General features: G+C 37.7%; 1 protein-coding gene across 1 annotated transcript; it reads left to right on the top strand.

Annotated features, from left to right (window-relative positions):
• The first annotated feature begins 7,404 nt into the window (after positions 1–7,404).
• On the top strand, positions 7,405–11,478 carry Y14 (RNA-binding (RRM/RBD/RNP motifs) family protein). Its single transcript, XM_059574213.2, has 4 exons — positions 7,405–7,795; positions 9,100–9,236; positions 10,002–10,156; positions 11,127–11,478. The coding sequence occupies exons 1-4, from the start codon at positions 7,504–7,506 to the stop codon at positions 11,170–11,172; spliced, it is 630 nt and encodes a 209-aa protein (XP_059430196.1). The 5' UTR covers positions 7,405–7,503; the 3' UTR covers positions 11,173–11,478.
• The last annotated feature ends 319 nt before the right edge of the window (positions 11,479–11,797 follow it).

Raw genomic sequence — 11,797 nt, 5'->3', positions numbered from 1 at the left:
AACTTCCCAAATACTTGTCCTAGCCTTCAAATGATCTGTCATTCCTCTTTAACTGGCAGCTCCATATCAAGCAAAAAAGAGCACAGATCTCCAAGCAACTAGAACCCTTCCACCTCCTGATTTCCAGCTCAAACAAGCCAGCAGATCAACCACATAACTGGGATATCCTTATATACTCCAAAAAGAGAGAATTGCTTTGATCTTCTTCTATTAGCATATAACGCAAGTGGAGAGTCACCTGTAGACCTAGTATATTGTGGATGCAATTGCACCAAAAGATATCCAAGGTAGGAGCAGCAACTGAATATTTGAAGTTGATGGAAGGGGAATGCTTAAACATCCTTTGATCCATATTGTTGAATGTATGAGCGCGCTCGCAAGCCTCTAAACCTTAGAAATCTTCATGGCATAATAATGCCTGTCAAATCCTCCTAACCTTCATCCTGCTGCAATACTTCTTGCCAAGAAGAAGGCCCATGTTGTGGAATATTGACCCAGAAGAAAATTTATCCCATAGCACATCGTTGGACAGTACACAAGAAAAAAATTGGGAATAGAATCTGAAAGCAGGTCTTGCTTTTCTGTGGTAGGATGGGAGGAACAGACATGACAATTGTGAGTGTCAACAGTTGATGGGTGATGTGCAAATAAGGAAATGTACCAGTAATGCATGTGTTTGACAAAATGTTGGGGCAAAGGCCAAACGAAAAAAGATACTTGGGAAGGTTGTAGAATCTGAAGGTCTCCAAAACATCTTGTAAAGGCAATAAGTAAACACACTTTTTAGTTACTTATTCTTCTAAAGTAGTATAAGTAAGCAGAGAGGCTCCAGACCTGATGGGCTCAAGAAAAAATCACGCATGCTTGAACATTTTCATGCTGAGCCAATGGAAATATACAGCAACCACAAGGACAGGGAGTGTCAGAGGCACTAAGAAGCAGTAATACCTATCACATGAGCGGGAAAAAACCCATTTCAGACCAAAAAAACTCCATATGAACATTTCGCAAAATATAAATTCCACCAAAATTAATCGATTTTAAATTCATTAAAAATATGAGAGAGAGAGAGAGAGAGAGAGTTGATGTGATAAAAGGTTAATAAACCCATATGAACATTTCACAAAATATAAATTCCACCAAAATTAATCAATTTTAAATTCATTAAATCAGAGAGAGAGAGAGAGAGAGAGAGAGAGAGTTAATGTGATAAAAGGTTAATAAACCCAATGTGAAAGTGCTTATATTGGCAATCCAATGTGATATAAGGTTAATAAACCCAATGTGAAAGTGCTTATATAGGCAATCCAATTTTACAAAAAGCACTTAAAATTAATGACACCCAGAAAGCCATGAAGAGAGTGTTAATGTGATAAAAGGTTAATAAACCCAATGTGAAAGTGCTTATATTGGTAATCCAATTCAACAAAAAGCACTTAAATTAATGACACCCAGAAAGCCATGAAGACCAATGCAGCAAGCACATTTAGTAACCTCAAAACGATCAGACTAAACAGTAATCAGAAGCAAATAAAGCAATCAGTAAGCCAAGAAACACAGAGCATTCTGTGATCAAAGATACACAACTTGATCTAAAATGACAAGTATAAGTCATCTGGGCCTAATATCTCAAACTCATATTGTGTGTGGAATAGAAAAAAGAGCTAAGGAATTAATCGATTACCAGTCATTTTGAATGGCGGATATCAGGGTGTTATTGGATGGAGGAAGAAGCTTGGAAATGACGGCAGCGAAGAGAAATCCCACAAAGAAGACGGAGCCTATTGCGACAAAGAAGCAGCCCCAGAAGATTCTGTTGTTGGAGGAATCGAGCTGCAAGGAAGAAGAAGAAGAAGCAGAAGAGGATCTCATTGCGTTATGTTGAGCGAATCAGTTCCTGCATTAACTTTTGGGGTCTTAGAGCACTAGCATTGGCTTCCTGAAATTTGGATGGGAACCAAGTTACTCTTTGCTTCCCTTTTCAAATGCACTCCATCACAAATCAATGGCCATTCTAATGCCAATTTGAAGAGTAGCCTGTCAGAACAATTACCATGGGGAAGACAGCATAAAAAATCAAGAGAATAGAATTTTCAGTAATGTATAAATAAACCCTCATCCGGTTATCTCCAGCATTGCTCAGATATCAAACTGACTTTTCTTTATTCCCTCTCTTCTTTGATAAAGATAAAAAATTTGTGTTATAGCTAGTTCATGCTTTCAAGAAATCTTCAGCAGCTGGTTATCGCTCAAAAGTAAAACGCATACCACTGCATCTTACATCAAATGAGCATTTCATAAATCATAACCAAAGAGTCGAACTACAGCCCAAGGTTTAATAAGACATAACACCAAATTTTGATCAATTTTAAAGGAAAAATCATCAGTGCTAGTTGGTCAATAATAAATGGATGTCACCATTCCATTCCTTGTCCAAAATCTACCCTCTGCCTCAAAGTGTATATATCATTTTATTGTTTTTATTGCTAATTACAAAAACAAACTTTTTGTGGAAAGAGGGAAGCACCAATGAACCCCCATCGAAAACGTTAATCAAGATTTTTGGTTCTAGAGTCATTCTCCAATTTTCCCAGATCATATCTATTGTACAAAGCATGATTCTTTTTTTGCCGGCTATAAGGAGGAATCACTATCTTAAGAAGAAAAGCATTTGATAGTGATTTCAAGAGAAAAAAAAGAGCCCAGAAAGAAAAAAGATAATATATATAAAATGATCGAGAAGACACAAGTTTTCACAGAGATTTTCTTTCCATTTTCTCTATTTTCATAGCAACCAAACAGACTCAAAATTCAAAAGATGGAGAAGACAACACCAGCTCTGGAACTCACAACCAGTGATTTATTAATCTCTCAAAACATGCCCATTAAAACTAAAAATTAAGCCTACCTTTGGTCTTGCAAAACAAAAGCCGAAGAGAAGGCTCTCCCGGCGGAGAGGCGCTCCGCAAAAAAATCTCGCCGATTCAAAAATTGAGGAGGAGAGGAGCTCGGGGAGAGGAGTTAGAGTCTGTTTGGCCTCCGAGCCTGTTCGTCTGAATTTCATTTTTAAACAAATTCGTTAAAAACAAATGGCAAATAAAAAATGTGATTTTTTTTAAAAAAATTGTTATTATTTTGGAGTAATTATAACCTAAGGAAAAAAAAAAACAAAAAAAAAAACATAGAGCATATTGACTTTTAAGTGATTTTAAAAAAGAGCTGTTTGGTTAATTGGAATGAATTAATATGCTATTAGATATTGATTAGATAACTATTTTGTTGGTTAATTGAAATGAATTGCAACCTTTTCTTTTAATATCAAATGGGAAAAACGGGGTTACATTGAAGTAAACATAAAATGCAACCCCGAACCAACCATAAGACAACGCGCCAACAAAAAATCAAGAAACCGTCAGGAATGAGTAATGATATAGAGGACTAGAATCTTTCTTGAGTCTTCCTAAATGTGAGATGACATTTAAAATCACCAACATATCAGAATTTAATAATGATCATCTCAAATTCAATTATGATTTTAAAAGACACGTCATACTTAAGAGAACTCTATGATGACTCTAGTCCTCTTTATACCATTATTCGTTGAGAATCAGTTAAAAAAAGAAAAAAGAAAAAAAGAGCCGACCTATCAAGAAAACCAGAGCGACCATGCAAGACTGCTAACAAATTAATTGCAACTTGGTGTCTAAACTAAAATTTTCAAATGTAAAAGACATTTTAAATATTGATATGTTGTAAGAAACTTTAGAGGATGTTGTTAGAACAGTTTTCAACACGGTGGATGCACTTTTTTCGGGGTCTTCAATACATTGTCGTGCACTCCAAATCATTACAAAAAAGGTAATATTGTCAAAGGGGAACCGGGGACACTCCGATGCCAAAGTCAGAAAGTTTTTAACTCAATAATATGTGAGAATATTTCGGTATTCAAGATCTAAGATATTTCAGTACCTTCTGTAGGGGCCTATTTATAGGCTCGGGCTGTTGAAGTAGACTTGGACTGGACCTTCTCATTTGAATTGGTTTGAGAGTCCAGAGTTGAGATAGAACTCAACAGCTATCATGTAGAGATAATCTTGAGTAGTCATCTTGTAGAGATAAGTATGACGTTTTTATTCCAATATTATCCTGATTGGAATATAAGACTATTAATTAATTAAATAGCTCTTGCCATTTAATTAATATCTTCGTAGGCCTATCATTGGCCATTGGGCCCAGAATTTGGTGGGCTTGTAGTGTGAATTTATTCCCAACAGTTACCCCCCAATTCCCTTAGCCAAGGTACTTGGGTAATGTGAATTTAGTTAAAGCCTTTTGGCGGCTTGTTGTTTGACCTTATCCGAGACTTGTGTCTCCCTAGTGAGTGTGCTTTGAGCTCGTAAGTTGGAGCTTTTCTGCTCTGTTTTTGGCATCGCCTGAGTTTCTGGGAGCACCCCCCAGCTCTATCCTTTGCCCGAGGGTTAAACCCATCCAAGTTTCGAGATACCCGGGGATCATGCCCGGGTCCTTCTCCAATTCATAAAGATAATCCAAACCTGCAAATAACCTTTAAGTAGTAATTTGTAAGTCTTTCGATAGAGTAACCTTTGTTCCCCGTTCACCTTGGGGTGATTCCTTGTTTTGTGACTGAATTGTCTCATGTTGCTTGTTTTTAGCCTAAGGTTGTCTCCTTGTCTCATGATTGCCGAGAGTACCCCCAACTATTTCCTTTGCCCGGGGCCTAAGCCTATCATATCCTTGAGATACTCAGGGATCATGCCCAGTCATCTCTCAAATGCCCGTTTTTACAAACTAGGCTCCAGACCTGCATAATAATCTTCAAACAATAATTCACAAGTCTTTCAACAGACTAACCTTTGTTCCCCGTTTGTCTTGGGGTAGCTCATTATTTTTTACCAGGTTGTCTCCTGTTTTGGTTTTGCCCAAGGTTTTCTCCTTGTCCTTCTTTATTGCCGGGTTGTCTCCCGTTTTTGCTTTTGCCCAAGGTTTTCTCCTTGTCCTTGTTTTAGAAGGTTGTCTCCCTATCCTTGTTTTTGCCTAAGGTTTTCTCCTTGTCCTTGTTTTAGAGGGTTGTCTCCCTATCCTTGTTTTTGTCCAAGGTTTTCTCCTTATCCTTGTTTTAGAGGGTTGTCTCCCTATTCTTGTTTTTGCCCAAGGTTTTCTCCTTGTCTCCGGGGTGAATCTTCTTATTTTTTACCGGGTTATCTCCCGTTAATTGTTTTTAACCAAGGTTTTCTCCTTGTCTCCGATGGTGACATATCCGGGGGTGACATACCCGGCTCTTCCTTTGCCATATCCGGGAGTGATATACCTGGTTCTTCCTTTTTCCATATTCGGGAGTGATATACCCGGTTCTTCCTTTTTCATATCCGGGAGTGATATACCCGGTTTTTCTTATTCGGGATAGAGTATCCCCGGAATGTAATAATTTGGAATAAGAATTACCTTATGCTCACAACCAATCGAAACCAAATTTGGAAATTAAACCAGAATAGCCTATTCCTAAGCAAAAATAGGAGTATAAACTTGAACCAAGATAGCCTATTCTTCAACTAGAATAGGAATATAAACTTAAACCAAAATAGCCTATTCCTAAGCAAAAATAGGAATATAAACTTGAACCAGGATAGCCTATTCTTCAACTAGAATATGAATATAAACTTTAACCAGAATAGCATATTCCTAAGCAAAAATAGGAATATAAACTTGAACGAAGATAACCTATTCCTAAACCAAAGTAGGAATATAAACTTAAATCAGGATAACCTATTCTTAAATCAGAACATGAATATAAACTGAATAAGAAAAACCTGTTGTCAAATGCCAATTTTCTTCTCCAAATTCCTCCAACGTTCAGCCTTCACGGCTATTATATTTTCTTTGTTCTTTTCTTTTTTTCTTCTTTTCTCTTTTTTATTTTTATTTTTATTTTTTTTTTCTTTTCTCTTTCCTGCGCAGCATCGAGACACTTCACGCATAGAGGCTTCTTCTTCTACGATTTTCTTCGACGCACAAATATGGGTCAGTGACCGCGGGACAGATCGGGGACGTAGCGGGCTTGGAGACCGGCAGCGCTGCAGTCTGGTTTGGTGGTTTGTTGGTCACGGGTCTGCGGCGAATGGTCGTGGAGTACAGATCTACGACGAGCAGCGGTGCTGTGAATCTGGGTCTCCAGCGATGGCAAATCTCCTGCAAGCTGGTCGCTTGGGTCTCTGGCAGTGCTGCAGTCCAGAGATCGGCGATGCCGCGGATCTCCGGTAGCAGTGGGTCGTAAGGCGGCGGCTAGATCTGTACCACGGTGATCGGTACAGACTCGGTCACCGGCTGGGTTTGGGCTCCAGCAGTGAATGTCATGGCTGGGAGTGCGAATCTGCTTTAGCTTGGACTGTTAAGCAATTTCAATTCAATCAATGAATGTCGATCCGGTTGGTTGTCGTCGGATTGAGTGCTCACACCGAGAAGAATTTTTTTTTTTTTAATGAGAAACGAATAATCGTTCCCACAGACGGCGCCAAACTGTTAGAACAGTTTTCAACACAGTGGATGCGCTTTCTTCGGGGTCTTCAATACATTGTCGTGCACTCCAAATCACTACAAAAAAAGGTAATATTGTCAAGGGGGGAACCGGGGACACTCCGATGCCAAAGTCAGAAAGTTTTTAACTCAATAATATGTGAGAATATTTCGGTATTCAAGATCTAAGATATTTCAGTACCTTATGTAGGGGCCTATTTATAGGTTCGGGTTGTTGAAGTAGACTTGGACTGGACCTTCTCATTTGAATTGGTTTGAGAGTCCAGAGTTGAGATAGAACTCAACAGCTATCATGTAGAGATAATCTTGAGTAGTCATCTTGTAGAGATAAGTAGGACGTTTTTATTCCAATATTATCCTGATTGGAATATAAGACTATTAATTAATTAAATAGCTCTTGCCATTTAATTAATATCTTCGTAGGCCTATCCTTGGCCATTGGGCCCAGAATTTGGTGGGCTTGTAGTGTGAATTTATTCCCAACAGATGTCATGACTTATTTTCATATTAAAGGACTCTTCATTATGAAATCAAAATTATACAAACTTGACCACTATAGTTGGTTTATCCCACAAAATCCCTCACTTTTTCCCCCCCTAAATATCTCTACAAGGTAAAAAGAAATTAAAAGAAAATAACAAATTCCATGTCAAAACCTTCAAAAAAATCTTTTTAAAAATAGAGATTGTTTGATATTGATTTTGAAAAGTATTTTATGATTTTAATTTGAAAAGGTGTTTGTGAATTGCTATAAAAAAGTATTTTTGGTTTTGAAAATAAGCCATTATGATTAAGGTGACCAAACGAGGCATAAGACCGCAAAAACCCATATAAAACCTAAAAAGAGCTTTCTACAGCTCCTACCAGTAACTACGACCCAACGCAACCCTCAACTTGAGTCTTTAGCTAGCGAGTGACAGAGAGGGAGAGAGAGACGGACATTTGGTTCCTATGGCGAACGCAGCGGAGGTGGAGGCGGTGGACTTCGAGCCGGAGGATGACGACCTGATGGACGAGGATGGAGGCGTAGATACCGCCGACGCCTCGGCCTCGCCGAGGGCCCCGCTCCCGAAGCTCAAGTCCGCTATCACCGGCGGTGCGTCCTCCTCCGCCGCCGCATCCAGAAAGATCAAGGGACGTGGCTTCCGCCAGGACCATCCCGACGCCGTGGACCGCTCCACCCGGCTTGCCGCCTCCAACTTCGACTCCTTGAAGTCCCCCGACGGCCCTGGGCCCCAGCGATGTCAGTTCTCTCTCTCTCTCTCTCTCTCTCTTTACACTTTAGGGTTTTTGGGCTATAATCCAAAAAGATATATCTATGTTATGAGTGTGTAGATGTTGGTTTTCGTAAATTTTAGGGTTCTGGCTGAATTTTAAGTCTTTGTTGTGATTTTGGATTGTTTTTGTGCTTTACTGGTTAGGATTATAGGGTTTTTGGAAGATGTTCGTGGAGGGAATAGCTGAGATAATGAATTTGGGATCAAAGAGATGTTTATTCTTGGGTAAAATTAATATAAGAGAAATGGTTGATTTCTGTTGAAATCCGTATGGTTGTGTTTGGAATTGGTTTCATTCCAAACAAACACAGACTAACTTTGTTTCCTTAAGAGAGATGTGATAGATTATTCGTATTGGTTAAAGGTTATATGAATAGACCTGAAATCGAGTTGGAACTAGTGTCAGTTGGGATGAGATCTCTGAGTTGGTTATCCAAGTTTGGCATGTGGTAATCTCTGAGGGACACATCTAATGTGATAAGGAAGCTTTTTGCACACCAGGCTTGATGCCATTTGGTTTGATTGTATCTTGGTGTGTTGAGGTCTACTTGGCGGTGTCTTGTGCTGTGATCATTTCATGGTGCATGAAATTCCTGAGAGACTTTGAGATGAGTGATTTCAGGAGTTGTTTTTTGGTGTAGTTAAGCTTGATAAGCTTTTGACATTGAAGGTACTGAGGAATGGGTGGCTTACACTGAGTCATTGTCAAGTCTAGATGCACAGTAGTCCATGGTTCTGACCTCTTAGGATTGGCATCATTCGCAGTAGTCAAGTCTGTTGATGTACATAACTGGCTGATGTGGATAGAATTTTCAGAAGGCTGACCTTTTTTATGTTTTGTTTTGTTTTTGTATATCTCTATATTTATATTTACGTATAAATGAAATCTATAACTGCCACGTGCTTGGATTTTTTTTTTTTTTTTGGGTGCGTCAATTTTCTCCTGGACTGTTTGATTTACATAATTCAATAATGATCTTGCTGCTGATTCTTCAGCGCAGAACCTTGTAATTGCAGTAGCAAGACTTTTAGATATTGTGTAAAGGTTTCTAACAAGAACAACTTTTTAATTTATATTTAGTTCAATATTTTGTTTCTTTTTTGATATTTAGGCTTAACATGCAGTGTGTTAAAAATATTTTAATAATTTTTAGAATAGCTTTGTGGTGAATCTGCTTAGTCATTGAAGGAGTTTTGTCCTGAATACTGAATTTCTTCTTTCACTTCTCTGAAAATGGATAATAGTAAAATTCCTGCTTTAACTTTGCAGCCATCGAAGGATGGATTATTCTGGCCACTGGAATACACGAAGAGGCACAAGAGGATGATCTGCAAAATGCTTTTGGTGAGTTTGGGGAGATCAGGAACTTGCATCTAAATCTTGATCGCCGGACTGGGTTTGTCAAGGTAAGCTCTAATTTACTTTGTTCTTCCATTAACAAAACGTTGGTGGAAATGTACTTTCTTTTTTTATGTTAAGACATTTGATTTTGCAAGTGATCTTTATTGATATGGTTTTGAACATTGTTATGAAGATTAACGATATTTTATGATTAAAAATCAACATGAGAATTCATTAGGTTGAATATTCTGCTTTTAGATAATACAGTGTAATAGCCTTTTTACAATACACATGGAATGACTGAAGAAAAATTTATGCAATATCATCATTGTGATTGTGGGAACTTTATCTTAACTGCCTACTACATGGTCTTCCTTGCATCAGTTTTGTAATGCCAGAAACTACTGTATAAGGCATGGCTTACAAATGGAGGGAATGGCTCAAGTATTTGAATATATTCTGTGGGGAAACATTTTTGGCAGTTAGAAAGTTTAAATTTTTGATTAATCAATAAATTCTTAATTATATTTTTGTAGAATGATTCTCCTCATGCTTGAAAAATTATAAAGAATTTTATTACTATTCCTTTTTTAGGGAACTAATATTTCAAGTGAGCTTTAAGGCTTAACTGAGTTGAATAGTTCTGAATATTGGATGATGGCTTAACTAGTTATTGATTGTTCAAGAAGACTGATACTTGTTTCTTACTTTTTCTTGCTCATGGTATCCATTGGACTTCATAATCAGCTGTTTTGGTTAAAAGTTTGTGATAAAATGCTATTTTTAAGTTGGTGTAAAACTCACTATTTTTTTTTTTAATGGTAATCAAGGGATATGCCCTAATTGAATATGAGAACTTTGAGGAAGCACAGAATGCAATATCCTCAATGAATGGAGCTGAATTTCTTACGCAAACTCTCACTGTTGACTGGGCCTTCAGCAGTGGATCCTCAGCCAATGGAGCGATGAAAAGAAAGAATACAAGGTTAGCATATGCACTTTTTTTTTTTATTTTTTTGAAAAATATTAAGAGATGATCTATTGCTTATAGAAAGAAAAGTTATGGAAGAACTTCTAATTTGAGGAGGGAAGTCCCTCCATTGAAAGATGAAATGGAGAAATTTATTTCATTTTTGGGGTTATATGGAGAAAGTGGAAGGACATTGGAAAGAGTGGAAGGAAATGTTGAGTGTCTTCTCTTTCTGGTATCCAAATTTCACCCATTCTTCAAGGAAGAAAATTGTGTGGACTTAAGTTGGGAATCCTGATTTATTATCTGCACCTTTCCTTTCCTTTCTTTCCTGATTTACTAACTAAATTGTGGGGGCAGCTAGGAACTTAAAAGGTTCTCTTTTCTTATCCCTCATAGTGAAGGAAATCATTTATAGGTCGAGTCATGCATAATTTGATCTAATTCGAGGTGCTTTACTAGTTCATTTTAAATGAAAGGGTTGCTCTTCGGGTGAGGCAATGAAGAGAAAATAGAAGTTTTCCTCTAGGTATTTGACAAAATAGGATTGTCCAGTTCCTATAGAACTTATCAATAAAATATCCCTTGAAGGGGGGGGAAGGATAGGGGCTGCAGAGTTTGATCAACTGATTTTGTATGGTGGGAAAAGGTTTTGCTACCCAACGTCTAATTTGGGCAAAATGGATAGTGGTTAATGCATGGGGCTTCTGTAAGTCCCAGCAGGGTTATGGGTCTTTTTAAACTTGGTTCCAAGCATCGGTCCATTGAATTTTGTAGGCCACAGAACATTGGCGATTCTTTTTTATGGGTTTTCTATGATGAGTTGTATATATTGTTACTCCTTTAACTTTATTTAAGTTGTTATAAAACTTGTGAAAACGGATTGTTTAAGCTTGCCTGTTGATTCTCAGTCAAATTTCACTCAGCGTAAAAAATGTCTTTTTAACCTTAGCTACCTTCTTTTTCTTTTTCTTTTTTTTTTCAGGCCGCCTCGAGAACGTCGTTCAAGGAGCCCGAGGAGGAGATACTAGTGTGCCATTGTATTGTTCTTTCGTGAGGATGGGTGAATTAGCAATGAGGGGAATGTTTATGTTGATGCTTTGATTAACTACTTTTATAGATTTTGTGTTCCCCAAGGACGTCACACTTTTCTCCCTTGTGTGGTGTTTTTACTGATGTTTTTTGCCTTTGTTTATTAATTGTAGTGCGCTGCGTTTTAATACTTAATACTCTGATACTCTTCCTGCTAGAATTATGTTTGGATTCTGAAGATGGTGGCTATAACATGGCTAAGGTAGTTATTCAGTTATGTTGATTATATGTAAAATCTTATTTCAGTGGCGAGGTTTCAGCAACTGAATGTTTCTCGAATTCAGAACGTAAAAAGTCGGGGGCTGGACGTTTTTCACCCCCAAACCTTTTTGCTTTTCTTCTTCAGAATCTCTACCCCAAATCATTTCTCCCTAATTAGGGTTGGCAATTTTTGATATGATTCGTGAATTCGACACAAATTCAATACAAAATCAGTGGGCCAGAGTTGAAGGGTCGGACTCATTTAATTAAATGGATTAGATTATTATTAACTTATATGGTTTTTTTATTTATCTCTTGAAATGATTTGAATTCAATACACGAACACAAATTGTGGACACTATT

This window comes from Corylus avellana, chromosome 8, assembly GCF_965113065.1.
Source record: "Corylus avellana chromosome 8, dhCorAvel1.hap1.2, whole genome shotgun sequence".
Classification (NCBI taxonomy): domain Eukaryota; kingdom Viridiplantae; phylum Streptophyta; class Magnoliopsida; order Fagales; family Betulaceae; genus Corylus; species Corylus avellana.
Note: the sequence above shows the minus strand (reverse complement) of the source record. Positions and strands in the feature narration are given on the sequence as shown.

Coding starts and splice junctions, on each gene's coding strand:
- Y14 (XM_059574213.2), top strand. CDS start 7,504: ATGGCGAACGCAGCGGAGGTGGAGGCGGTGGACTTCGAGCCGGAGGAT. Junction 7,796..9,099: donor CGGCCCTGGGCCCCAGCGAT/GTCAGTTCTCTC, acceptor TTAACTTTGCAG/CCATCGAAGGATGGATTATT. Junction 10,157..11,126: donor ATGAAAAGAAAGAATACAAG/GTTAGCATATGC, acceptor TTTTTTTTTCAG/GCCGCCTCGAGAACGTCGTT.